General features: G+C 36.3%; 1 protein-coding gene across 5 annotated transcripts in view; it reads left to right on the top strand.

Annotated features, from left to right (window-relative positions):
- EXOC2 (exocyst complex component 2) overlaps nucleotides 1-26,754 on the top strand; it is a 191,481-nt gene that overhangs the window by 87,652 nt on the left and 77,075 nt on the right. For all 5 annotated transcript variants that reach the window (XM_066268535.1, XM_066268537.1, XM_066268538.1 and 2 more), the window contains 2 exons: nucleotides 15,141-15,266; nucleotides 25,534-25,658. In XM_066268535.1, the coding sequence (XP_066124632.1) occupies nucleotides 15,141-15,266; nucleotides 25,534-25,658 (251 nt within the window). The remainder of the gene's footprint in view (nucleotides 1-15,140; nucleotides 15,267-25,533; nucleotides 25,659-26,754) is intronic.

Consider the following 26,754-nt stretch of genomic DNA (forward strand, 5'->3'; position numbering starts at 1 on the left):
TGACTAGTGAAATACAGTGTTTCAAGCTTGGGAAGTTGCAAGTGCTATAGTAGCACTTAGGAACAGCATTTGATCCCAGATTTTGTGGTTGCAGAAGTGACATTCCAAGATTTGAAGTCATTGCTACGTGCTTTGAGGTCTATTGGATAAATCTATTGGCTGGTTGAAATAGAGGTGTGAAAGAAGAAAGAGATAAAAACCATTCCAGGAAGAGAAAGTAAAATGTTTGCCAGATTTCAAGCAAGAAACAGCCACTGAATTCTGTGTGGTTGGAGCTCAGAGCATGATCAGAGTAGCCAGAGTTAGGAGGTGCTGGGTACTGAATGGGACTGTTAGCTGCTTCAATGAGTTTAGGCTTTATCCAGAATGTGTTGGGGGTGCCATTAAGGGTTTGAAGCAATGGAAAGATCCAATGAGATTTGTCTTTTAAAAATCCACTCTGTCTTCCACGTGGTGAATGGATGAGAGGGTGTGATCTTGGAGTAGTGAAGCTGGTTAGGAGGCTGCTGTGGTGATTCAAGCATCTCACCTGGCATGGAGGCAGTGGATGTGGAAACAGGAGTGGATTCAAGAGCTTTTCAGAAACCAGAATCTGACCATAGCAGCTAGTTGGGATGATGGCACCATTGAGTTAGGAAACCTAGAGAAAATGATTCTCCTCTCCCCTTTTGTGTGGACAAGCAAGAGGATATATTCAATAGTAGTTGGATTTAAAGAGCAAGATATGTGAATGTGGTTTGCATATATATGGTTCCTGGAAGTTGATGCTTTCAACCAAAAAGATGAAAAAGGAGAAAACGTAAGGCAGAATCCTGGGGAGCGATATTGACTGGACTGGTGAGAAGAGAAACCTGACAAGGAGAAGAATGGTATTCACAGGACTAGAAGAGAAATGGGAGGGAATAGTATTACCAGAGCAGAGAGGAAGAGTGGTAAGCAAGGATTTTAAAAGAAGAATTAAAATAAAGAGGTGTCCTTTAGATTTTCCACTGAAGCCAGTGTTGTTGACCTTGGCAAATGCAGTGGCAATGGCCCGAGGTGCCAAATAGATTATATAAAATAAGGCATAAGTGATACTTAATAAGGTTTCCAAGAATAAGAGAAGTAACTAACGTGACAACAATGGTCCTGGCATAGAAGGAAGTACAGTGAAAGAGTCACAATTATTTATTTATTGCAGTTTTGTCACAAATTAGAGTACTTTCCAACTGATTCTGTTACTAGTCTTGATTTTTAGCAAAACTCAAATATTTCTTTTTTGATAAAAAATTCCTATTATTTTAATTAATGTAGTTATAATTATAGTTTTAGTAAGTTAAAATGATGTACATTGTCTACAGTCTTTGGAGGTATATGGAAGGCCTACATTATTTGCTTATTCAGTCTATTGTTAGGCAGGACTCTAAACCTTGACTGCCCACCAGAATCCTTTGTTGTTTTTAAAACTACCAATTCCTGTTCTCCACCCCACTTCTACCAAGTGCATTAGAACCTCTAGCAGTGGAGTCCAGGTATTAATAGTTTTTAAAGCTTCCAGATGATTCAGGTACTGCCAGGGTTGATAATCAGTGCACCAGATGCTTCCTTTGCAAGGGACTGGAATCACAGTGGTGAAGAAGACTGACATGATCTCTGACCTCTTGGACCTTGATGTCTTGTGGGAGAGACATATATTTTTAAAAATCATGTGTTTATTACATAAATATAATGTGAAAATGTTATAAAGTGAGGAGTGCAGAATTTTACTCCAGTCTAGTAAGGGGGAGATCTGAGGAAGTTTTCTCAAGAAGGTGATATTTCCATTGAATGGAAATGATGCCTATCAATTATCCAGATAAAGAGGCATGGAGAAGTAGTCCAGACACCTGGTTTTCAATAAATGTTACCTCATTTCCCGTTCTACTAAATACAGTGATGATATTCTTCAAATCACAAATAAGATACATGGTCTGATAAAGGGTTTTCCTGCTTATGCTTATAAGAAGCAACTTGACTGTATAATTTGGTTATGAAAATATTTGAATTTCAGGGATGTATATATTCTGAGTGCAACATAGAGAATATTTTAAGTTGGAAGTTTCATATATCTTATTGTCACACACATATCTGAAATGTCTGATAACCAATATTACATTGCCAAAGGTCTACATTTTTCTTGAAGATAAATGGAGAGATAGTTTTACCTGATTTATTTCTTTTGCCATCTTGTTGTTATATTTGCTATATGTATTCATCCAGAACTGCTTAAAATCAGTACTTTTGGGGGGCAAATTGATAATAGCTTATGTGTAACTAGAGCCCTACATTTTTTATTCTTTCTGACCAAGCTTGTTGCAAAACTTGCTCATCACTTTTTTTTTACCCATATGTCAGAGGAGGGGAGATAGTAAGGCACACTTCCACATGCATCCTGACAGAGATCCACCTGGCAACTCTGTCAAGGGTTGATGGTTGAGCACTGAGCTATTTTTAGCACCTGAGGCTAAAGGCACTGGAACCAACTGAGCTATCCTCAGTGCCCAGGGCCACACTCAAACCATTCAAGCTACTGGCTGAGGAAGGGGAAGAGGGTAAGGAGGGCTGAGGGGTAGGGGGAGAAGCAGATGGTCACTTCTCCTGTGTACTCTGATCAGGAATTGAACCTGGGATATCCATATGCCGGCTGACACTCTGTCCACTGAGCCACCAGCCAGGGCCTACTCATCGCTTTTAAAATAATTGAAATAATGTATATTAAATGGATCCATTACACAAGCTTTACCTAAGTTATTTTCCTAACTTGGTCTTTTGTTTAGAAAGTAAAAAAATAACAATTTATAGCCCTTTGAACTTACTCTAAAGTTTCATGACAAGACAATGTAAATTTTCTAAATTCATTAGTCAGATATTTATAGGTTATATATGCATTCTCCTTGTCATTCAGAAGAACATGCTTATTTACCTGTGCCCTCTTTTGTTGTCAGTTGACAGTACCTATGTAAACAACATGGGAAACTAACATACAGTAGCAGCTTTTTTTTTTTTTTTGTATTTTTCTGAAGTTGGAAACGGGAAGGCAGTCAGACAGACTCCCGCATGCGCCCGACCGGGATCCACCTGGCATGCCTACCAGGGGGCAATGCTCTGCCCATCTAGGGCATTGCTCTATTGCAAGCAGAGTCATTCTAGCACCTGAGGCAGAGGCCATAGAGCCATCCTCAGTGCCTGGGCCAATTATGCTCCAGTGGAGCCTTGGCTGCGGGAGGGGAAGAGAGAGACAGAGAGGAAGGAGAGGAGGAGGGGTGGAGAAGCAGATGGGCGCTTCTCCTGTGTGCCCTGGCTGGGAATCGAACCCGGGACTCCTGCACACCAGGCCAATGCTCTACCACTGAGCCAAATGGCCAGGGCAGTAGTAGCTTTTTTAATAGAAAGATAGCTGTTCTTTTCTGAGCTCACATCAGAAGGAGTCCTTATATTATTTTGGAGGACTACGTACTTATTTACTGAAGTAAACATGCTTAAAAGCAGAAAAGGTAATATAATAACCTTCTGTGTTTCAACAATTATCAACTCATAGCCAATCTTATCTGTACCCTCATTTGTTTTTACCCCTCCCCATACTGAATTATTTTGAAGCAGGTCACATTATTTCATCCATAATTATTTTCTTATGTAATCTTTAAGGAAAAGATTTTTTTTTAATTTTTTATAAAATTTTTTTATTCATTTTAGAGAGGAGAGGGAGAGACAGAGAAAGAGAGAGAGAGAGAGAGAGAAGGGGGGGAGGAGCTGGAAGCATCAACTCCCATATGTGCCTTGACCAGGCAAGCCCAGGGTTTCGAACTGGCGACCTCAGCATTTCCAGGTCAACGCTTTATCCACTGCGCCACCACAGGTCACACCGGAAAAGATTTTTTTAAACATTAAGCAAAACACCATTCTCATTACCTAAAATATTATAAATGATTTATTTGTTATCAAATATTTAATTAATACTCAAATTTGAAAACAGTTTACTATATCTTTAGGATCTAAATGCATTAAACCATAGCTTTTTAACTGATAACTCAGTGCAAAGGCAAATGAAATAAAACCTAGCATATATGTAGACAGAACGTGTGTTTCCTAGAATGGCAGAATTAACCATTTGTGAATATGGTCCACTTTGGCCACTTTGCACTATCTTTCCTGGTTGTCATTAATGCATGTGTGTGCCATTGGTTACATGTTAATAGCTATTTAATATATACTTATGTACATTTGTACAGGTAATATAATTATATAGTTTAAGTATATGCAAATATAAAATCTGCCTTAATTATTAAGTTTGCTAGGAATAAGCACAATTTTTCTTTTTTTATATTTTACACCAGTTGTTCAAGATTGACCCTTAATTTCTGCATGTCCTAATTATATATAATATAAATGTAAGGTAATTAATGTAAGGGAAAGGCTCCGAAATATCATTTGGACTTTCTGTGGGGCATCCTCTCACAATTATGACCTTTTAGATATGGAAGAACCCTGGGACATTGTTCCCAACAGATGTTCAGTAGATGACTTGAGATCTATTTTGCATGTGAGGAAGGTGTCTGAAGAGAAGCTCAGCAGGAACGCTGTCCTGAGTAGTCGCAGAACTAGTGAGTGGTCCAGATTTCTCCCCATCCCACCAGAGTGGACTCCCTCTGAATCACTGAGCTAGTCAGCAAGTTCCACAGCCATCTCTGTATTTCATTGTTGGAGCAAATATTTTCATCAAACGGTTTCTGAACAATGCCAACATTTCATCTAGCACTTTGTTATAGTTTTTGTTTTTATTGAGGTATGCTCAGGAACCTATTTTCAAAGGAAAGGTAGTTGCATTCTAACTCTAAAAAATGAGTTACAATTTTTTATTATAATCTGCTTAGACTTTTAACCCTGGAAAAGAGAAATAGTTGTAATTTAAAATTTTCTTTATTGACTGATTTTAGAGAGGATGGGAGAGAAAGAAGACAGGGAGATAGGAACATCGATCTGTTCTGTCTTCAGGTGAAGCTTTAACCAACTGAGCTATCCGGCCAGGGCAATAGTAGTTATTTTTTAAGGAAACCCACAGGCAGAACAATAGTTAAGAATTGAGACAATCTTGCGAAATAAAATACAACTTTAAATTGATTGGTACACTGTAAATGTTTCAGAGAGGAAAGATTTCTGTGTCTTTTAAGAAAAGCAGATCTTTAAACATACATTTAATTAACTTTCTTTTGTTTTTGAGTCTTAAAGTGTTTATGTGATAGTTTGGGGGGAAATGTTAATTATATTTAATCTTGTGATCTCTAGAGAAAATTTAAGGAGCAAAAATGGTAATAGATTTTCAGAGATAGCAGTCCTACAGTTAAAAAAAAAAGCTACCTTTTCCAGAAAAGTTTCTTTTGTATGCACAGCATTTGTTTGTCAGTAGACGTAGATCATAAGGTTGATACTCTTCAGAACACTGCATTAGAGCTATCTCTGGATTCCAGTTTTTATAGTAATAAGGTATACTGAACTAAGAATATGGTATCTTCCAAATTTAAAAACACTGGGGCACAAGAGCAGTAGATTACTATTGCATGTTAAACTTAACTACCATTTATCCCCAAATATTTGTCACTCCTCTTCTGTGGCTTGCCTCTCTGTAGCCCAAATATGATCTTTTGGCTTTTCTAAGGGGAGACAATGATAGGAAATAAAGATTAACATTTTAAAAACTCATCTTGAAAGCTTAAAGACTAACTAATGGGGGAGGGATTTTTTTCCAGCCTGAACCAGTTAATTATTTTATTTCTGTTCCTCTATATTCAGACCAACCCTGTGTCCTGAATTGTTGCACATGGAAAACTTTTACCACATTATAAGACGTGTCATTTGTCCCTTAAAATTCCTGTGAAATAGATCCAAAATTAGACTGAGTCTTAGGTTTCTTTCTTGGCAGGAAAAACCCTTGGTTAACCCCCTACTGACATTCCCAAACAGGACTTTTAAAGGTAGACTTCAAAGATGTTTTTTTCCTTTGTTCTGAAAATGACTTTAACTCTTAAAATATATATTGGCTATATTTTAATAATTCAAGGGAAAAAGTTTCAGAATAAGGGTAATTATTTCCTTCTTTAAGGTATGTACTTAATTAGGACTTCCCAAAAGGACATACTAGGATGGGGCACAGCGGGGGGCTGTAATTGAAGTAAGCAAGAAAGTCTTTTAAAATTATAGTCACACAACAAAAGGAAATACAGTTATATGTGGCTCAGGTTTACTTTGAAAACTTAGATATGATATGTTACAACTTAAGGGTTTATTTCAAATTATCCCAGTATGGATTTATTGTAGAAAAAAAAATAATGCAAAAATCGTAGAGGCTGGGCTAAATACCTACTCTTTTAATTATTTCAGACACTCAGTAATTATTAGATTAATTACTTGCTGAACTAAAAATGATTGTTTACCTGATGACCTAGGATATATAAAAAGGCTATACGTAATTTCATCCCGATAGCTCATAAAATACATGCATAAATTATATTTTACAATTTACATATAATTTTGTGAATTTACTCAGTACTACCAAACTGTATTTTTCCTTGATATTTTTTGATATTTATGTGCATAACATATAGTTTGTTTTTAGTTAGTAAGATTAATAAATTAATTCTGGTACTTCCATAATGCATCGTTAGGTAGACTTGCTGTACACTAGGTTAAATTTCAACCTCTATTAGAAAGCTGGCACCAGATTAATCAAATTTTCTGTGTGACTAAAAATATTTCCATAGTTAAAAAGACAGTAGAATGTGTTGTTATACACATATTAAATATTTTAATTTAATTTTTAAATTTAATTAAAATATTTTTAAAGTGGTTAAAATGAAGTTGTACATTAGGAAGTTTTTTTTAAATGAAGTTTATTTTCTGGAGATTTAAAAATAGATCCTCTCTTGAAAGTTTATCATAATAGTATGAACCCAGAATGATAGAAGTTGATTTTAAAAGAAAAATGAAAGGCATACCTGCAGCAAGAACCAATATGAGACATTAGTTTGATTTTTACCTTCTCCCTGCAGTAAGTCTCTTCCAACTTAGACTATGCAACCCCAGCTTTATCTGTACACTTGTTCTTTTGCATATTGTGACTAGAGTATCTTTTCAAATTGGCTTTAGAAGATGAAATGCTTGTAGTAAGATTTTATTTCTTTGCTTTAAGATTTATAAGCTATGAGGTAAATACAGTATATAGAACAAAGTAGATTCAGAACAAAGAAGTAGGAGAAAAGTACCAGTTTATTATTGCAGTGAAAAAAAACTTTCCAGCTAAGTGGTGGTCTGAATTTCTTTTTTCTTTTTCCAGATAGAAAAGAAAGCCTAGGTGATACTCAGTGTGTCACAAATTAGATTTACAATTATTTACCATTAGAATTTCTGATGCATACTATTGGAAATTGTCACTGTTGTTTAAAAATAGTATAAGTTTATATAAGCAGTTTTATTGACCTAAATGCAGTTCAGATTTTTACATAATGATTATAGATCTGTTTTTTAATTTAATTTGAAAAGACAATTTTAGCTTCTAAATTTAAAACTAAGACTAGTCATTAATGCTGGTAATTTGAGAAGTTATTTTTAAGTCAGTAACCTAGGAATTTTGAATTTGACTTACTGTTTGAATACCATAGCATTCATTTTTAGATCTTGTATAGTAAAATAACAGCTGTTGAATATCATAGAAAAGAGTTGGATTAAGTTCTTTTTACTTGTTTCTTCTATTTTATACTGGATTCTATTCACCTAACAATGAATGATCTATTTTTGTTAGATGAGACAGGCCAACAGGCTTATGTCAGAAAGACCTTTTCAATTTGTTATCCCGGCAGCTGGTTCTTCTCTGCCGTCTTGGCTTACTGTATATCTGGAAGAAGACTTCTTGTGGCTGGGAGCCATTTCATGTCTAAACCACGTCCCCTTTCCTTCAGAGAAAAAAATGTTGGCAATGAATGTCATGTACACATTGAATGCTAGTATTAACTGGTAATTTAAAATATTCATTATTACATGTACTTTAATTCTATATTTCTGTCATTTTGGTAATAATTCTGTTACTTATATATTTTAATCATATTTTCTCTACTTAAATCTGTATATATAATTGTAAGAAAAGTGTAGTAGTCTAATTAAAACATAAATAATTTTGTTTTGCTTATTTACCTGTCCAGCTTATATGGTTCTTATAACCAGTGTTAGTGAATAAATGCTGCTTCAAAGTTATACCTGTAGTTTTGCTTTTAAAATAGTGGGGTTTTTGTTTGTTTGTTTGTTTTTTATTATTGTTGTTAATGATGCTATATCAGAGTCATTGCCCGGAACCTGTATAGACAGTTCTGATACCCCAAAAGGTGAAGTCAGGGTATGTTAAATATGTCTCCCTTTGTTTCATTTGACTAAATGATAATGATAACCTTTAAATTGAGGAAATTCTCCTGTAGGAACGTTAAGTATATGAAGAAGCAAAGATCAGAAAGGACGTTTTTATCTGTTGACACAGGTCTGATTCGTAAGGAATTTGCAGTTCTGCCTTGATACACTTGCCCTGCCCCCCAGCTTTGCCATTGAAATTCTTCTGTGTGTTGTGCTTGAAAGGAATCCCATCCTGCCTCTGTCTGTGGAGGCTCCTGGCCCTGCAAGTTTGGTCAACAAGCAACAGTGGGTGGTCGTGCTGCACATGGGACAAGGGCCCACTGTGCTCAGGAAAATGTGTTCAAAGGTGTTTAAGGGCAGTAAGGAAGTCAGCTGCCCTTCTGAGAGTTGGGGTTGTAGATCAGTGTTCCCCACACCATTGTAGACTGTGAGAAAACTTGCAGGAGGCACGAAGGATGAGAAAATAAAGTGAATTTACTCACCTGCCTCCACATTTGCAGGCTTCCCTGAAAAAAGGTCTCTTCTGCCCTTTATGTTACATAGGGTCTGTTAAAACAAGTATTGACTGCTTTCCACTTAAAATAAGGAAAACATGCACATCTTGAGTTGAAAGGATTTAAATAATACATGGTAAGGTTTCCTGAAAGTCTATGGTATACTAGGTATGATAAGCATTTTCTGTAAAGTCTGGAGTCAGTATTTTTAGTAAGAATCAAGAGTTTTAATGAACTTAAAAACCCTTAAGTTTTTGAGTTTTACAGACCATCTTTTCAAATCTGTGGATGAGCATAAAGATTATTATCTAGTAGAAATCTCAGTTGGAAAAATATAGCAAATGTTTCAGTTTGTTAATTGCAAATTATAAAAGATTGATTATTTCTAACAGAAAATAAAACATTTAAACTTATGTCTGCACTGCAGCATTTATTTATTTATTTATTTACAGAGACAGAGAGAGAGAGACAGCTAGGGACAGATAGACAAGAACGGAGAGAGATGAGAAGCATCAAACATCAGTTTTTTGTTGTGACACCTTGTGTTCATTGATTGCTTTCTCATATGTGCCTTGGCCGTGGGCCTTCAGCAGCCAGCGATCTTGGGTCCAAGGGTCAGGGTCTCGAACCTGGGTCCTCTGTGTCCCAGTTCCATGTTCTATCCAATGCATCACTGCCTGTCAGCTTTTATTTTTTTAAGTGAAGTGAGTAGGATGTTTTTATTAGCATTGTGAAAAAAATTATTTCTGCAACTTCTGAAAACAAATTTTCTGTTTTTCTCATAGTAAAACAAAATTTCTGTCTGTTTATATAGTATTATACCCCAAAATGTTTTTTTTTAATTTATGCTTGTTTTTAATCTTTTAAATTATTCCGGTATAGGCCTGACCTGTGGTGGCGCAGTGGATAAAGGGTCAGCCTGGAATGGTGAGGTTGCCGGTTCAAAACCCTGGGCTTGCCTGGTCAAGGCACATAATGGGAGTTGATGCTTCCTGCTCCTCCCCCTGTTCTCTCTCTCTATCTCTCTCTCCCCTCTCTCTCTAATAAAAATGAATAAATAAAAAATCTAAAAAAGTAAATTATTCCGGTATATTCACAATTAGAAAAAGAGTTGCTTTTGAGAATGCTGGTATCATGTTATAGAAGCTTTATTTAACTGGAGAATCAAAATATTGAAACTCTAGATTGTCAGTACTTAAGAAGCTTAGTTTTTAAAAAAGAAATTTAAGTATCGAAAGTTTTTTCTTTCAGATGCTTATCTGTAGATAAGATACATATCTTTTCTTTGAAATGTTGGTTAAATTGTAGCTCAAACACTAGTCTGTGTAATTTGATAGATGGAGTTACACCTGAAGAATATTCAGTTCTAGCATTTTTTTGTATTTTTTTCTACAAATAATATAGTGATGATTTCTCATGCTATTGGGTGTGTTCCTGTTTACAGTTTTTTCTCTAAAGCAGTCTTTACCTTGTAGTTATTTCTTTCAAATAACTTTGACAGATTATAGCCAAATAATTTTGATCTTAAAAGCACTTAAAAGTATATTTATTGTCGCCTGACCTGTGGTGGCACAGTGGATAAAGTGTCAACCTGGAAACGCTGAGGTTGCCGGTTCAAAACCCTGGGCTTGCCTGGTCAAGGCACATATGGGAGTTGATGCTTTCTGCTCCTCCTCCCTTCTCTCTCTCTCTCTGCCCTCTCTATAATGAATAAATAAAAATAAAATCTTAAAAAAAAAAGTATATTTATTGTCTACTCTGCTTAGTGCCTAAAATATCTAAAGTTTATTTTTTTACCCACTAACCCCCCTCCCCATAACCACCCTATTTTTGTCTATGTGAGTCTTAGTTTTATATTCCACACATACATGAAATCTATCATTCTTAGCTTTTTATGACTGACTTATTTCACTTAGTATAATGTTCTCAAGGTTCATCCATGTTGTCATAAATGGCAATATGTCATCTTTTTTAATGGCTGGGTAGTATTCCATTGTATATATATACCACTTCATTATCCAATCCTCTATCAGGGGACACTTTGGTTGTTTCCATGTCTTGGCCATCGTGAGTTATGCTGTGATGAACATAGGGGTGCATATGTGTGCTTTTGTTTTAAGGATGAATTTTCCCATATGCTCTGTGTGTAGAGGTGGGCTTTTTATACATTTAGATGATACCACTAATCAGAGTTCTAAATTGTAGTAGTAATGAGCAAAATAAGCATTGCATTTTGTTGTCAGTGGTAATTTAAAGTTTCAGATTTAAACTTCATATAATAGAATCAGAATTTTACAGCTAAAAATGACTTTAGCAGTCATTTAGCAGTGTGGTTTCAAGCCCTAATTTTTACAGATGATAAAGCATAGGCCTGTGATGATTCCTTAACCTAACTGCGAAACCTCAAACCCCTTGCATAGCTGTGAGAATCTTGGGTAGAATTAAACCCTGCCCCAGTTCTAAATACAGGGAACACTTGTATTAGCACAAATGGAGACAGGCTGTAATCCTGTTGAATAAAAGGCTTTTAAAAAAATTTACTTCTAGAAAGTAACTATAGGAAATGTCATTTTTAGAGAAAATTTACTATAGAAGAAAGTGACTTCTCATATCTTATTAATGCAGTATTAAGTTTGCAAAAGATAAAGTCAAATGCAATTTTACAAATACTTAGTCTCTATCACCTGCAAGATGTCTGTTTTTAAGCTAACATTTTAATGAAGAAACAGAATTGTGTGTATACAGTGGAACACTGTCTTCAGCTGGATATCAAAGGGCAATGAGTGTAGGTTTTCAGGGAAAATATATAAAGTAATAGCGTTTTCAGTTGCATATGAACTGCACAAGAAAGCAGAGCATGATATTATGAAAGTTCATTTATTCTCATTACCATATGTTATGTAATATAGGTATTTCTCTTAAACACAACAGGAGATATTACTATTATGAAGTTAAACAAGAGAAAATAAACTGATTCCTTATAAGATATTTTTAAAACTTTTGCTGATTTTGTTACAGAAATATTTTTTTTTGGAAATGCGTTTTTAGTAATGCTTGTAATTCTTTTGTGAGGGAGAACCAAGTTATGTAATTTAAGTTTAAAAGGACTCATAATCCTCAATTCTTCTGACAACTGAGGTTTAAAATGTTTTCATTAATTTTCTCTTCAAAGAATAATTGTATTAATTTTCTATACAGTAACTCATATCGAATCATTTTTTGGAGAGAAAAGCAGTGTAAAATGGTGAGGGAGAAAAACACATTTCTGAGTTAGTGCCCACTGTTTAGTTTGCCAGCCTCGTGCATTTATATATGGTGCTAAAGTGCTGTCTTCTGGTCACTCAGCAAAAATCGATCTTGCAGATGTGTTCTAGATGCTGGTTAGTCCCAGGGGTGGATATGCCGTTCTAGCTTCCTGCTGTTGTGATGTTCTTGCTGGTAGTTTGACACTAGCAATTAAGAAATTAGTTCGTGTTAAACTTTCTTTTCCTGATATCATAGAAAAATTATGCTGTGGTTTCTATGGAAGAAGTATATTCTTATCACAGGGAAAGATAAATCAATCTTTTAACAGTTTCAGAATTCGAGTTACTTAAACTACATGAATACCTACCTCAGTCTTAAAACATTTAAATTAAAGTTGTAAACACATCAGTTATATAAAAATTTTTTTTCTGAGGATTTACTTAAACAATAATTGTATTTTTTGTAGGAAGGGTATATAGTGTACTTTCAAGAAACTAGGAAGTCTTGTCCTTTTCAATAAAAAAATTTATTATCCTGAAACTTTCAAGAGTCATACGTAACATTTACATTAAAGCACTCTTCTTCTTGCACCTTTTTATTTACATTTTTATATAACTTATTAATTTTTATATAAATGTTTAATGCAATACTGAGTTCAAGTTCCTTTATATTTCTAAGATATTTCAAAAAACTGACATTTTGATAGTAACTTCCTGAATTCTTCAATTAATAGCAGTGTTGACTATGTAAACTCTAAAAAAAGGTCATAAATCTTTAAAGCTGCCACATATGACTTCCTCTTAAATGTGAAAAAATCAGTTATAGTAAAGTATTATTTTTTATTTTTTGTATTTTCTGATGCTGAATTACATTTATTTTGCTTTCTTAAAATTAAATTATATGAATTTTCTTATTTTAGCTGTGTTTTCCAAAGTAGAAATGCATGTAAATAAAGCATTTAGCACAGTTGTTGAAATGCACTTAAGTCTTCAGTAAATTCTAATCCAGTAAAAAAAGAAAAAGGTCTGTTCAGATGACTTAATTTCTATTTCTATATAACGTACCTGGTAGAATTTGTGAGGATACGAGGAGATGTCTCACATTGAATCACATTAAGTGACTCATGACAGGAGGAGCCCCTGAAACAGGTTCTCCATAGCACTTCTTACTGTATTTTGTTTACTTATTGCTTTATTTTTCTGCCTCCTCCACCAGAGCAAAAACACCTCGAGAGCAGGGGCTTACCTTTCATTCATCATCTTACCCCCAGGGTCTGTACAGTTTCTAGCACATAGCAGGTGTTCAGTAAATAACTGTTCCGTGTTATTGAATAGCTAACATCAGTGGCACAAAATTATTCTCATGTTTTATCTTTGTACCTGAAAACATATCTTTAAGCTTTTAATATTCTACTAACTTATAAAATATGGAATAAGGTTTTTATTGAATAATTTAGTGTCAGTATATATTGAGGGAGTTATTTGCAGAAGGTCTGGTGACTATGGATAGAGATAAAATATTTATTTTTTAAATTTTTTTATTTTTTTTATTTTAGAGAGGAGAGGGGAAGAGAGAGAGAGAGAGAGAGAAAGAAGGGGGAGGAGCAGGAAGCATCAACTCCCATATGTGCCTTGACCAGGCAAGCCAGGGTTTTGAACCGGCAACCTCAGTGTTTCCAGGTTGACGCTTTATCCACTGTGCCACCACAGGTTAGGCGAGATAAAATATTTAATCCTTATCCCTAAGAAAATAATATTCTGATTTGGAGATAGGCAATACTTCATGCAGTAGCTATAGTTCAATTAGCATTTTTAAGGATGAGAGTTTAAGTATTATAGATGGAGAAGGTGAATGAATAAGGCCTTTCAGGTAGAAAGATAGAGAATGAGGTAGGAAAATATGAGATGCATTTTCATAGGGAGAATATTTAAGTGTCCTATGCATGATAAATACTCTGTTAATGTGTATTTAATTCAATTTGTTTTGAAGATATTTGAAGATGCTTAGCTAAAGAGTTCAGAGTTAGGGGTTATAGGCATCTCTATAGATTGATAAAGGCAAATTTGCCACTTAAAGCGAATGTTTTACTAACTCATTCAGCAACATGGGATTTAATTCCTAATAGCTCTTGCTAAAAATGTTTCCTGGACTTCGGATAATTTGGGTTGGATTACTGGGGTCATTTTGGAATATTTCTGTGGATAGAATTAAGAAAGCAATGTTTCAATGATAATAATAGAGGACACTGAAGAGAATTTTTAAAAATAAATTATTTACTTTTTCCCCTTTGGTTTGAGTTGTTCCATTTAGTGGTACACTCATTGATCGCTTTTCAGATGTCCCCTGACTCGGGATTGAAGCCACAACCTCGGCATACAGGGACGACACTATCCACTGGACACCCAGTCAGGGCTAAAGAGAATTTCTTAACAATAGTGCTATGTTAGGCTTCTGGAATATTTAACAGTGTGAGTGAAAAGGACCTAAACTAGTTTGGCTGGCATCAGGAATAGAAATAGGACAGCAAATCTCACATCCCATAGTAGGAAAGAAATGGGATTGGGAGATTTAAATTTTAAGGGAGGAGTCAAAAGATTTGTGGATAGATCTGCTCCATTAAAAGAGTCAGACCTCTGTGACTTACAAGTGCCATGTAGTTTTTCAAAAAGTGATTTCTCATCCTGATTTTTGTGTTTGTAGAAGACCCCACTTCTTAGTTTTGCTGAGCATTAATTCTAAAATGATATATGTTTCACTCCAGAATTTGTTACATCTCTATATTAAGCCAAAGTAATGGGTTGAATCCTCCAAATCCATCAGGGTGGGAATGACTTTTAAAAGCTATTTAAAGGAAATCATTTTGATTTTACTTGGTAAATGTTTTTTTAAAGAATCGAAAAACTGATCAAGAAATAACTCAGAGAAACAGCCTTTTAAATCAACTAAATATGAATATATAGAAACAATGGGAGTGTCACCTCTTCCTTCCAGGCACTCCAGGCCTGCACGGTCCCATGGTGGATCTGGATAATGATGTACGTCCCTCAGTGTTGGGCCATCTTAATCAGACAGCATCACTGAAGAGGGGCAGCAGCTTTCAGTCTGGTCGAGATGACAGTAAGTATATCGTTCTACCCCACTTTGTCTTTTAAATTGGTACTTGTGTAATTTTAAGCATCTTTCTTTTGGAAAATTCCATAATTAGTTCTGTTACTACTGCTAAATATTACCAACCATCATCTCTTCTACTTATTAAGTGACTACCCAGTAATTAAATTTAAATAATTAAAATGCATTTTCCATTGTACATTAAATACATGACATTTGATTTCTTATAAGTCATTCATCACAGGTCAGTGTTTATTCAAACACAGGCCAGTTTTTAGTTAGTCTAGTTTTATCTTTTCTGTGGTTTAATTAAAAAAAAATATGCCACAGGAAAAATTCTGTGAGAATTTCTTTAAGATGAATTTTGAAACAAAAATAATGTCTGTAGTCAGTACAGAGAAAGATATCTTTTTAATGAATTTGAAAATTTGGAAAGGATTTATTGTTAATGATGCGTTGATTGCTAGTCTTTTTCATGAGATAAAGCATCTCAAATTATAACTATGTTACACTTTTTAACTTTCTAATGTTGATATTTATTATTTACTTACCCACTGTTGATGAGATATAAACTGTATATCTTGGTTATAATGCATTTATATACTAATTAGATGCTGTTAGACATTGGTATTTCTAACTTCAATAATAGAAATAAGAAATCCAAATAGAGTAATAGAAATACTGTACAGTACTTTATATTAAATTCAAATACCTCTAAAGTTTATTTGGAAGTATTTAAATGTTCTTACAAGTATTGAAGTAGGGAATTTTAAAAATGTTTTATTGATATGAATGATGTCCATCATAACATCATCTTAAAAGTAGATGGTTCATTTGAAATAAATGAAGGACTTCCATGACTATTGATATGCCTTCTGTCCTGTGCACATTCTCCATGCAGCTCACCAAACAGTAGAAGAACAGAACTGTTTGCTTTGGCCTGCTGTGCTGCATTGTAGTCCTCTGAGCATATGTACCCAGGGCCTGTCCCTGGAGTGCAGCCCACCAGGGTTTTTAAAAAGAATACTTCCTTCCTTTAATTAGTAACATAATATATCAGGTCTAAGTACACTCCTCCTCACTCATTTCCTTTCCTGTGTCATTCGCTACCATCAGTTGACACATTAACAGACCTAAATAACTTAGAAATTATACTTGAGGCTGACTGTAATGAATTATATCACCTTGAACAGTTCAAATTGATCCTTTTATCCTGCCTAGTTTTTGTCAAGTCTCTTGGATATGTTTTACCGAATTTTGGACAGTTTTATCAATTTTGAAAAATTTTTGTACTTTTCTCAAATATTTTTCTGTTCTGCTTTCCTTTTCTGGGACCCAATTACATGTATGTTAGGCCAGTGGGTCCCACCATTGGTCACTCAGGCTCTGCCCCCAGTGCCTTGTCTGTGTCTCATTGTGGTGTCAGTTACTATGCTTCCAACTTCTCTAATCTATCTATAGTTTCTGACTTATGTCACATACTTTATTTTTCATTTCTAGAAGTTCCATTTGTTTTTTTCTCTTTTATTTTCATGTGTTATTTTAAATTTTTTAACATTGCCGTTATTGGTTAATTCTGTCATCTCCGTCATTTCTGGATCTGTTACTATTGACTGATCTTTTTCCTGGTTTCTGGTTATAGCTCACATTTTCCTCCCTTTCTGCATGGCTAATTGTTTTGTTTTTTTATTGTTCTCCAGACACTGTGAATATCCAGTGTTTGGTGTCTGGGTTTTGTTGCCTTGCTTTAAAGTGCTGGACTTGGTTTTAACAGTTATTAATATAACGTAAGTTTGACCCATTCAAAGCCTGTTGTTAAGTTTGTTAGAGCAGGTCTAGAGATGCCTTTATTTTAGGGATACTTCAGCCCTACCACCGGGTTATGATCTCTTGGGTCTCCACTGAATGGCCCAGGTAATTGATGAGGATTATTCCCTGAGGCTGTTAAGAATTAGAGTCTCCCTGCCCTGTGTGATATCTGGGAATCTTGACCTTATACCATATTTGCATGACCTTACCTTAGTACTCAATATAGACTTAAGAAGACTGCAAATTTTTGGAGCTGGTTTTCTACATGGCTCCTCCCTACTTTGCAGAGTTCTTGCGTGCATTTGCTTGCATTTTCCAGCTCAGAAAGGCCACTGGGCTTTACTTTGGTTCCTCTTCCCTTTGCCTATTCAGGAATTGTCTGCAGGCAGAAAGCCAGGTCAGGTGTGGACTCACCACATATTTCCCTTTCCTCTTACTCAGTGTCTCAAAACAGTTGTTGATATATTTTTTCCCTAGTTTTCTATTTGTTTATGACTGGAGGTTAAGCCCTATTCTTGTTACTCCAATATGGTTAGGAGTGGAAGTAATATAATTAAAGTTTATTTTTCCTAAAGTTGTTACTTAAAATTGGAACATTATGAAGAAATGTAAAGATTATGGATGAAGAAACTTGCTCTTGACTTTATGATCATAGCAAATTTAATACGCCTGCATACTTTTAATTTTTGTCAAAGAAAATGTGGATGTTCCTGCCATGTGCCGTGGTCCTTTTCATCAGTCTTAGGTGATAGCTCTTCCGTTACTCTCTAGTGATGCAGCATGTGGGAAGTCACAGAAGGCACTAGGTCATGTTGAATTCAGTAAGGAAAGAAAACCCAAAAACATTTTTCAATTTTACTGATCAAAATTTGCATAAAGTTAATTTAGAAGGAATGGTGGAAAAAGATTTTCATTATATATGTAAGTACATAGGTATAGAGAATCTGCTAGTAATAGAAAGATAAAATGAAACCTGAGACTATGTTTCTTCACTGGGAGGCCACAGGAACCCATTTGTTTTCCAAGAACCTTGATGATTGAGGGCCAGCACATTAAGTAACTGCAGAACTTTCAGCTCAGTCTGATTATCTGGCAGTATCATTTAGTGACTGTATTTAATCCTCCATATGAACTCAGACAAAATAATGTTACTGATAATTGTGCCATTAAAAAGATCTAACTGAAGGAATCTTTAGAAATCTCTTAAAATTGGTTGTTATATTTTTACATAAATTTCTCTAAATACTTTTATCATAAAATCATTGCAGTTAGAATACTTACTAGTTGATGAATTTACCAACAGTGTAGTAGCTGAGTTTACTTTCTGTTTATTTTGTGGTTTTCAAAAATGATTTTTTTTTTAAATTGGTGAAAAGACAACATTCCCTGCTTTTCTTTGTGGTGGAGCCATTCTCTGTGACAGACTAATCTTTGAGGCTTTATATTCAATATGTTGACTAAATATGTACTTGCGGAATACATGGATGTGGAGTAAACCCGGCCAGAGTGTACAAAGAGCTTGTCCAGCACCAGGGCTAGTCTCTCAATGCTTTTTCAGTTTTTAGATTTTCTTGTCTTATTTTTTACCTTGGTGTTGCCTCAGAACACACCTGACCCTGGCCTATCCTATGTAGCATGTTGCCTTCCATTTCAAAACCTGTATTTAGTTTGTCTGTTTCAACTCTGTCTTCAGATGAAATATACCTCTCACCTCACCAGATTCATGTCACATTACTGTTAGGGGCTCCTTTCATTGGCTGTTCATTTAATTGTAGGCTCTGTGAAGGCGGAGACCTGCCCCAGTCAGTGTTCCTGGTGAGCATCGTATACAGACCTTGGAGTGCAGCCACAGAAGTAGCACACAGGGGACACTCAGTGACTGTTGGCTGGATGAACAAGTACAAGTTTACAGTGTAACCCTAAAGTATCATACCTTTCCCACTTAGGACAACTGAATTTAAAGCTCTTCCCCACAACTCATAATGTAGACAAAGGACTAATATGCCCAGTAAATAATGATGCTCTACAGGCCACAAAAAGGAAGTCTGAATGGCTCTTAAGCATATGAATAGGTACTCAACCTCAGTTATAATAAAAACTAAAAAGGCATTGTAATACTACAATGTGATACTGGTTTGACAAATACCGCCAGTGTTTATTTTATTGAGTTTTATGTTTTCTGTTCATTCATTGGTGAGCTTATAAGGAAGCTTTAACTTCCCTGTTTTGCTTGTGAGTGTGTAAATAATCCCTGTGGAAGTCAATTTAATAATAGCTTTCAGAACCACAACTCTGTATTCCTGGACCCTGCAATTCCTTTTATGAGAATTTATTCTATACTTATACAGATGGTCCCCCACTTAATGATGATTCAGTCTTATAATATCCCAACTTTATGACAGTATGAAAACAATACCTGTTCAGTAGAAAACATGCTTCAAATTTTACATTTTGATTTTTTGTCCTGGGCTTGCACTGTACACTCTGGATACTGTCCTGTGGTGCTGGGCAGTGGGTGAGTTTTGTCTCCCAGTCAGCCAGGTAGCCATTAGAGTAAACAACCTACACTGCTGTGCACTGTGTTGCCGGTATTTTTTGGACATTGGCTTCTGAGCATGTTTAAAGTAGCCAAGGCTAAGCTATAACATTTGATAGGTTAGGTGTATTTAATGCACTTTTTGACTTATGGTATTTTCAACTTACAATGGGTTTTATCGGGCTGTAACCCCATTATAAGTTGAGGAGCATCTGTATTTGCACATATGTTTAAGTGATGAGATATATATATCTCAGTGTTTTGAAACTGCTGGTCCGCCAGAAATTTCGTGCCGGTTTGCAAAAGAGTTAACCACCCTGATGTTATATGAAGATTATAGTCCAGTGATCTTAGTTGAATTCACTTATGCTCTGGGCGATTGCCATTTATCAGCCTGTATCAAAACTGGCAATGCTATTGAGGTTGGCTTACATATCTTTGGAATGTGAAGGTTCATTCAAGCAACCTTTTGCACCGTGCAGAGCATTGACAAATCATGTGCAACAGACATAAAGCATTTGGACAAACTTATGTAGTATTCAATGCATTGTACCTGTGGAGTTCAGAAATCACACAGTAGCTTGTACTATGTTACACTGTTAGGTGCCGTTGGATAAAACTATTCATTTCATATTTCCGTTTCCAGCCATTTAAGTTATGTGCAGAATAAAATCCCCACTCCCTTTCTGTAGTTCATTTTTTTCATGCTTGAGCATATAGCATTTGGACAAACTTATATAGTGTTCAGTGTGACATTCGGAAACCAAATACCAGCTGGCACTGTAATGCACTATCCTGTGCATTGTGATAAAACTTTGTTGTGTATTTCAGTTTCTGGCTCCCTCCCTCTTTCCATAGTACTTTTTTTTTTCAGGCTTGCACAGATAGTTGTGCATATACTTACTTGCCTATTCAGAACATGTTCATATTATTTGCAAATAAATTTTTGTGTGTTTTAGTGTCATTGTGCTGTAAACTTTAAACCCTACAAATTTGAAAGAAGAAATACAAAACATTGTAACCTTCTTCAAAAACAAAAACAATAGTCAAAAGAAAAGTAGTGTTGACATCCAAAGTAAACCAAGTACTAATGCTTCAGGTTTAAGACAAACATTTTGAAAAAGAAATGTGTTGATAATTTGGAAGGTGCAACAGGAGTCAAAAAATGAAAAGGAATGATAAGGAGTATTTAAAACTTGATTTCACTGTAGCACCTGGTAGCGAATAATCGCCACAGTTTTTGTGTGTAGTATGTTCTGAAATTTTGTCAAATGATGCAATGAAACCTTCCATAGTTACTCATCATTTGCATTCAAAGTATAGCACTCTTACTGAGAAGCCACTGGATTTTTTTTTGAAAGATTACACAACCGAATAAGTCAGAAAATTCAAATGAAGAAAGTGATGACCAGTGACAAATCACTCCATCGAAGGTCTTATTTAGCTGCCTTTCAAATATTGAGAATGAAAAAAACCATTTAGTATTGGTGCAGAATTAGTGAAGCCTTGCATCTTAGATGTCACTTGGGCAATTTTAAGTCCTCAAGCTGAACAAAAACTTGAGGCTATACTGCTTTCAGACAATACCATTCAGAGGAGAGTTGTTGATATGGCCAACAATATTGAAGAGCAAATTGTAGAGAGGATAAAGAAATTGAAATAAAAAAATAGAAATTGAATTGTTTTTCCATTCAACTTGTTAAATCAACTGACATGAGTAACCATGCTATTCTACTTTGCTTCATAAGGTGTATTAACGATAAAGATTTTAGGGAACAACAACTCAGTTGTCTTGATCTACCTGCTTGGACCGCTAGTTCAGAGATATTTAATGCTCTTCATGAGTACTTTCAAGTGGAGGACTTAGCCTGGGGAAAAACCATCAATAGTATGTACGAGTGGTGCTGCAAGCACGATTGAACATCACTCTGGTAGTTGAGAAAACAAAGGACGTTGCACATCTAGAAATGTTGTGCATACAGTGTATGGTTCACTGTCAGCATTTAGTGGAACTTTCTCCTGAATTGAACCTCAGTGATGAATGACACAGCGAAGATCACTAATTATATTCGTAGCTGAGGTTTTAACCCCAGACTGTTTACAACACTATGTGAAAGAATGGATTCACAACACCAACACCTTCTCTGTATGGAAGCGAGGTAAGTCTCAGGAGGAAGGACCCTTTTACATCTTTTTGAACTTAGAGAAGAAGTGGAACAGTTTCTGCAAGAGCAAAACCGTATTATGTAGAGATTTTGATGGATAATGAATAAATGGCTGTGTGCATATATGGTGTATATATTTAACCTCTTCAACAAACTAGATAATTTCTCTTCAGGGATTCAACACACATTTTACATTAAGAAATAAGATGGTCCTGACCTGTGAGACCATCAGTGGGTAAAGCGTTGACTTAGAACGCTGAGGTCGCCAGTTCAAAACCCTGGGCTTGCCTGGTCAAGGCACATATGGGAGTTGATGCTTCCTGCTTCTTCCTCGCCCCCCTCTCTCTCTCTCCCCCTCTCTCTCTCACTCTATCCTCTTTAAAATGAGTAAATAAATTAAAAATAAAAAAGGAATAAGATGGACTAATTAAAAAAGAAACTTGTTCTTTGGGAAAATCACATATGAGAAGATGTAGAAATGTTTTCACTTTTCCAGGACTTTTTGATTGCTGCAGACATCAACCAGAAATTTATATTTAATATAATAAATCAAGATTTAAGAGAGTTAGTAATAGAATTTTCTACTACCTACTTGTGCGAGGAGACTTTCTTGGCCCTATTACTAATAAAACCCAAACAGAGAAACCAAATGGAAGTCAGTGCAATGCTTCATCTCTCAGAAACTAAAATGTAGCCCTGGATATCAAGTATTCTTGTAAAGAAGCAACAGCAGATTTACACTAGCTTTGCTTGAGTTAAAAATTACTCTCTAGAAATTTCAGTTGTATTCTATTAAAAGTATTTTTTATTGTTCACCTGGTTATCTTAGAGAATTTTTATTTTATAGTATTATAATTAAAATATAATGCACAATATACTGTAATGGTATTTATTTCTGCCTTAGCAGTCCTTTAAATAATTCTTCTATTTTCACTGGTTCCCAAGTGTAAAAAGGTTGAAAACCACTGGTATAGCTTATTGGTTGAAGCTTTAATGTTAACTGGAAAAGACTGGGAACAGTCCTGTCCATTAGAAGGGGATTTGCTCAAGTATGATACTTCCAGAACATAAGATGCTGTGTAATGGGGAGGGGAGAGAAAAAGGAAACATTTATGTATGAATATGGAAAAACTCCAGGATTCATTGTTATATGATAAAAAGCTGTGTCGAAAGAGTGTTTCGGTATGTTTTCATTTGTGTAAAAGAACATTTAGGTGGGGTGAGAATACACATTTCTGTTTGCTTTTGTATACAAGACATTTCAGAAAGAATCCTAAGAAACTATTAACTGGTTTCTTATGGTTGGAGTTGCTAACTGGACAATGGGGATGAGGGTGGGTGGTAGAATTTACTGGATACCTTTTAAGTTCTCTTTTATAACCATATATTGTTATTTAGAAAATTATTAAATATTTAACTTTTCAGTTTTCTTTTTTTTTTTTTTTTCCAAATGAGAGGAGGGGAGATAGAGAGATAGACTCCTGCATGCTCCCTGACTGGGATCCAGCTGGCAACCCCCATTTGGGGCCGATGCTCTACTCACCTTGGGCCATGCTTGCAACTGAGCTGTTTTTAATGCCTGAGGCAGCTATTTTTAATCATCCTCAGTGCCCGGGGTGATGCGCCTGGAACCAATGGAGTCATGGCTGCAGGAGTGGAATAGAGAGAGAGAGACAGAGAGAGACAGAGAGAGAGAAGGGGAAAGGGAGGGGGTGGAGAAGCAGATGGTCGCTTGTCCTGTGTGCCGTGTTCAGGAATCAAACCTGGGACATCCATACACTGGGCCAGTGCTCACTACCACTGAGCCAACAGGCCAGGGCCATTAAATATTTTAAAATAAATAAAATCTACCCATATCCCACCAGAATAACAATGATCATACAGTGGTACCTTGAGATACGAATTTATTTTGTTCTGTAACCAAGCTCGTAAGTCAATCAACTCATATATCAAACTGCTGATACTGGATCCGTGCGCCAACTAGCAGCAGCTTCCTGAATCACGATTCATATCTCGGAATTTCGCTTGGATCTCAAACAAAAATAGGGACCGAGTCACAGCTTGTATGTTAAAAAATTCGTATGTTGGTCTGTTCGAATCTCAAGGTACCACTGTATTAAACCACAAAACTTTTCTCCTGGGAATATTTTTAAAGGAAGCTGATAGGTAATGGAAGGATTAATGAAAGTTCCCTTTCTTTTTTATTGTTTGTATTTTTCCAAAGTTAGAAGTGGGGAGGCAGTCAGACAGACTCCTGCATGCGCCCAACTGGGATCCACCTGGCATGCCCACCAAGGGGTGATGCTCTGCCCATATGGGGCGTTGCTCCATTGCAACCCAGGCCATTCTAGTGCCTGAGACGGAGGCCATGGAGCTGTCCTCGGTGCCTAGGCCAACTTTGCTCCAGTGGATCCTTGGCTGTGGGAGAGGAAGAGAGATAGAGAGGAAGGAGAGAGGGAAGGGTGGAGAAGCAGATGGGTGCTTCTGTGTGTCCTGACCGGGAATCGAACCCAGGACTTCTGCATGCTGGGCCGACACACTATCACTGAGCCAACCTGCCAGGACCTAAAAGTTCCCTTTCTTGAGCTGCTTTGAAGTTGCTGAATAGAAGTTAGAACCTGACTTCAGAGGGGTTCCTCCTCATTGCTGTGAAGTTGGACAGTGAGGATGTCTCCCTGCTCTTGTCAGAGGTTATGAGCAGAACAGCAGGGCCAGAAGTTAGGGCATGAAGGGAGGAAGAAGCAGAAAGAGGCAGTGAAGAAGCTGGAAGAGATGGGAAAGTGGTTAATGCTCATTAAATTACTGTTTGTTTTTATTCCCATGGACTTTTCTTCCCATAAGAAATATGTAAGACTTATTTCTCACTTACTACAATAACTACATTAAATTACATAACCCAAGAGGTGTCAATATTTTTACTTTTTCTTAAAGTTCTCTGTTATAGGAGGAGTTATTCATTACATGATTCTGTTGACTAGGTTCCTTGTGGTAACTTGACTTCTTACTGAATTTTCACTACATGGGGTGTCTAGAGTAATTTCTAATAAGTTGATATTGGCTTCAAACATAAATATTCCTCTGGGTAGCTCTACCTTTGCTTTGTTTTGCTGTTTGAAGGCATGACATTTTATTTTATTTTATTTTTTGAGAGACAGAGAGAGGAACAGACAGCCACAAACAGGACAGGAGAGAGATGAGAAGCATCAACTTGTAGTTGTGGCACCTTAGTTGCTCATTGATTGCTTTCTCATATGTACCTTGACCGGGAGGCTACAGCTGAGCCAGTGAGCCGTTGCTCAAGCCAGTGACCATAGGGATCATGTCTGTGATCCTGCACTCTAACTGGATGAGCCCATGCTCAAGCTGGCAACCTCGAGGTTTCAAATATAAGTCCTCAGTGTCGCAGGTCAGTGCTCTATCTACTGCTCCACCACCTGGTCAGGGGAAGGCATTACTTTTTAAAGAAAAAGACAACAAGGAAGAAAACAAGGTTGAAAAGCCAAGCTTCCTTGTCTATGAAGTTCTCCCTGCTTCTGCCACTATGCCCTCCTGACCTGTGTGTCCTCCCCTGCCTGCCATGCCTTGTGAGAACAGGGACCTCTGTTAAGTAGCTCCCTGTGCAAATGGAATAGTGGTTTTCAGCATATGAAATCTCTGCAGCCAAAGTGGGACGTATTTTTAGGTGGAGAAGCAGCAATAGGTTTAAACATATTTTTATTCCTGATTCAAAAGTATATTCATAGTATTTTATTCTTTCCCCCTTTAGCATGGAGATATAAATCTCCCCACCGGGTAGCATTTGTTGAAAAATTGACCAAGCTTGTTTTAAGTCAGCTGCCTAACTTCTGGAAACTCTGGATTTCATATGTTAATGGAAGCCTTTTCAGTGAGGTATGTATACAGACGTGACTAGGTGTAGCTGTGTCCCTGTGAATTTTAGATTCTGAAGTGACTGTTTTACAATCTTAAAGGCCCAACACCTTTAACTATTGTCAGATATTTTCAGATTAGTTGACAGTACTGTAAAGCTCAATACTTACTAGCTGTATGACCTTGAACAAGTCATACAGGTTGGTTCTGGTACTCAGTTTCCTCAATTGTAAAAATAAACTTTTGAGTGCTTCTATTTCAAAAGGTGGTTGTGAGGATTAAATGAGATAGTCAGTTAAAGACCAAAAGAAAATTCAAAATTTTTTCAGGGATTCTTAATTAAGTATGGTGCCAATCTGGCCAAATTGTGGGTGAAATTATTGGGCAGTGGACAGTGAACAAATGATAAAACTAGTATAAAATGCTTGCCACTTGCACATGGATTTGAAATAAATTATATAATTATGGAATTTCCTAGTTGAAAGAATTGAGGGATTTCTGTTATTTAGCCTCCATCTCATCATTCTATAGAAGTTGTTATAAGCCTTTATATTTTTACAGGCCACACATTTCCTTAGTGTCTTTATCACAACATAATTGGTAGCATAGAAATTGTGAACATAAAGTAATGACTCTGACTTAATATGTGTAGCACCTGGAACTTGGGTTCATCACTTTATAGTTTCACTTCAAGTGCCCCTAGGTCCTGGCATGTACACTGTAATTCCCTTTGCCTCCAGCTGCTAGGGAGTCCCCACTTGTGGAGACAGCAACTCTGGTTCCACATCTCCAGAAAGAACTCTTTACAGCCCTGAGAGAGCTGGGGAGGTAGTGACCTTCTTGGTAGTAAAAGTATTTTCTGCCGATGCACTTGCCAGCACAGACAATAGATGTGGAAAAGGCTAAGCAGGTTTTGCATTTCTGTATTAAGGCATGCCTTTGTGACCTCTTCCTTGGCAAAACGTGGACCGCCAGAGTATCTTGGTACTCCAGGGGTCCATCCAGTCTTATTTGACTGTGGACAGACATTCATGCTACTCTTTAAGAAGTAGAGTTTTTTTACCTGACCAGGTGGTGGCGCAGTGGATAGAGTGTTGGACTGGGACACAGAGGACCC

Source organism: Saccopteryx bilineata, chromosome 3 (genome assembly GCF_036850765.1).
Source record: "Saccopteryx bilineata isolate mSacBil1 chromosome 3, mSacBil1_pri_phased_curated, whole genome shotgun sequence".
Lineage (NCBI taxonomy): Eukaryota > Metazoa > Chordata > Mammalia > Chiroptera > Emballonuridae > Saccopteryx > Saccopteryx bilineata.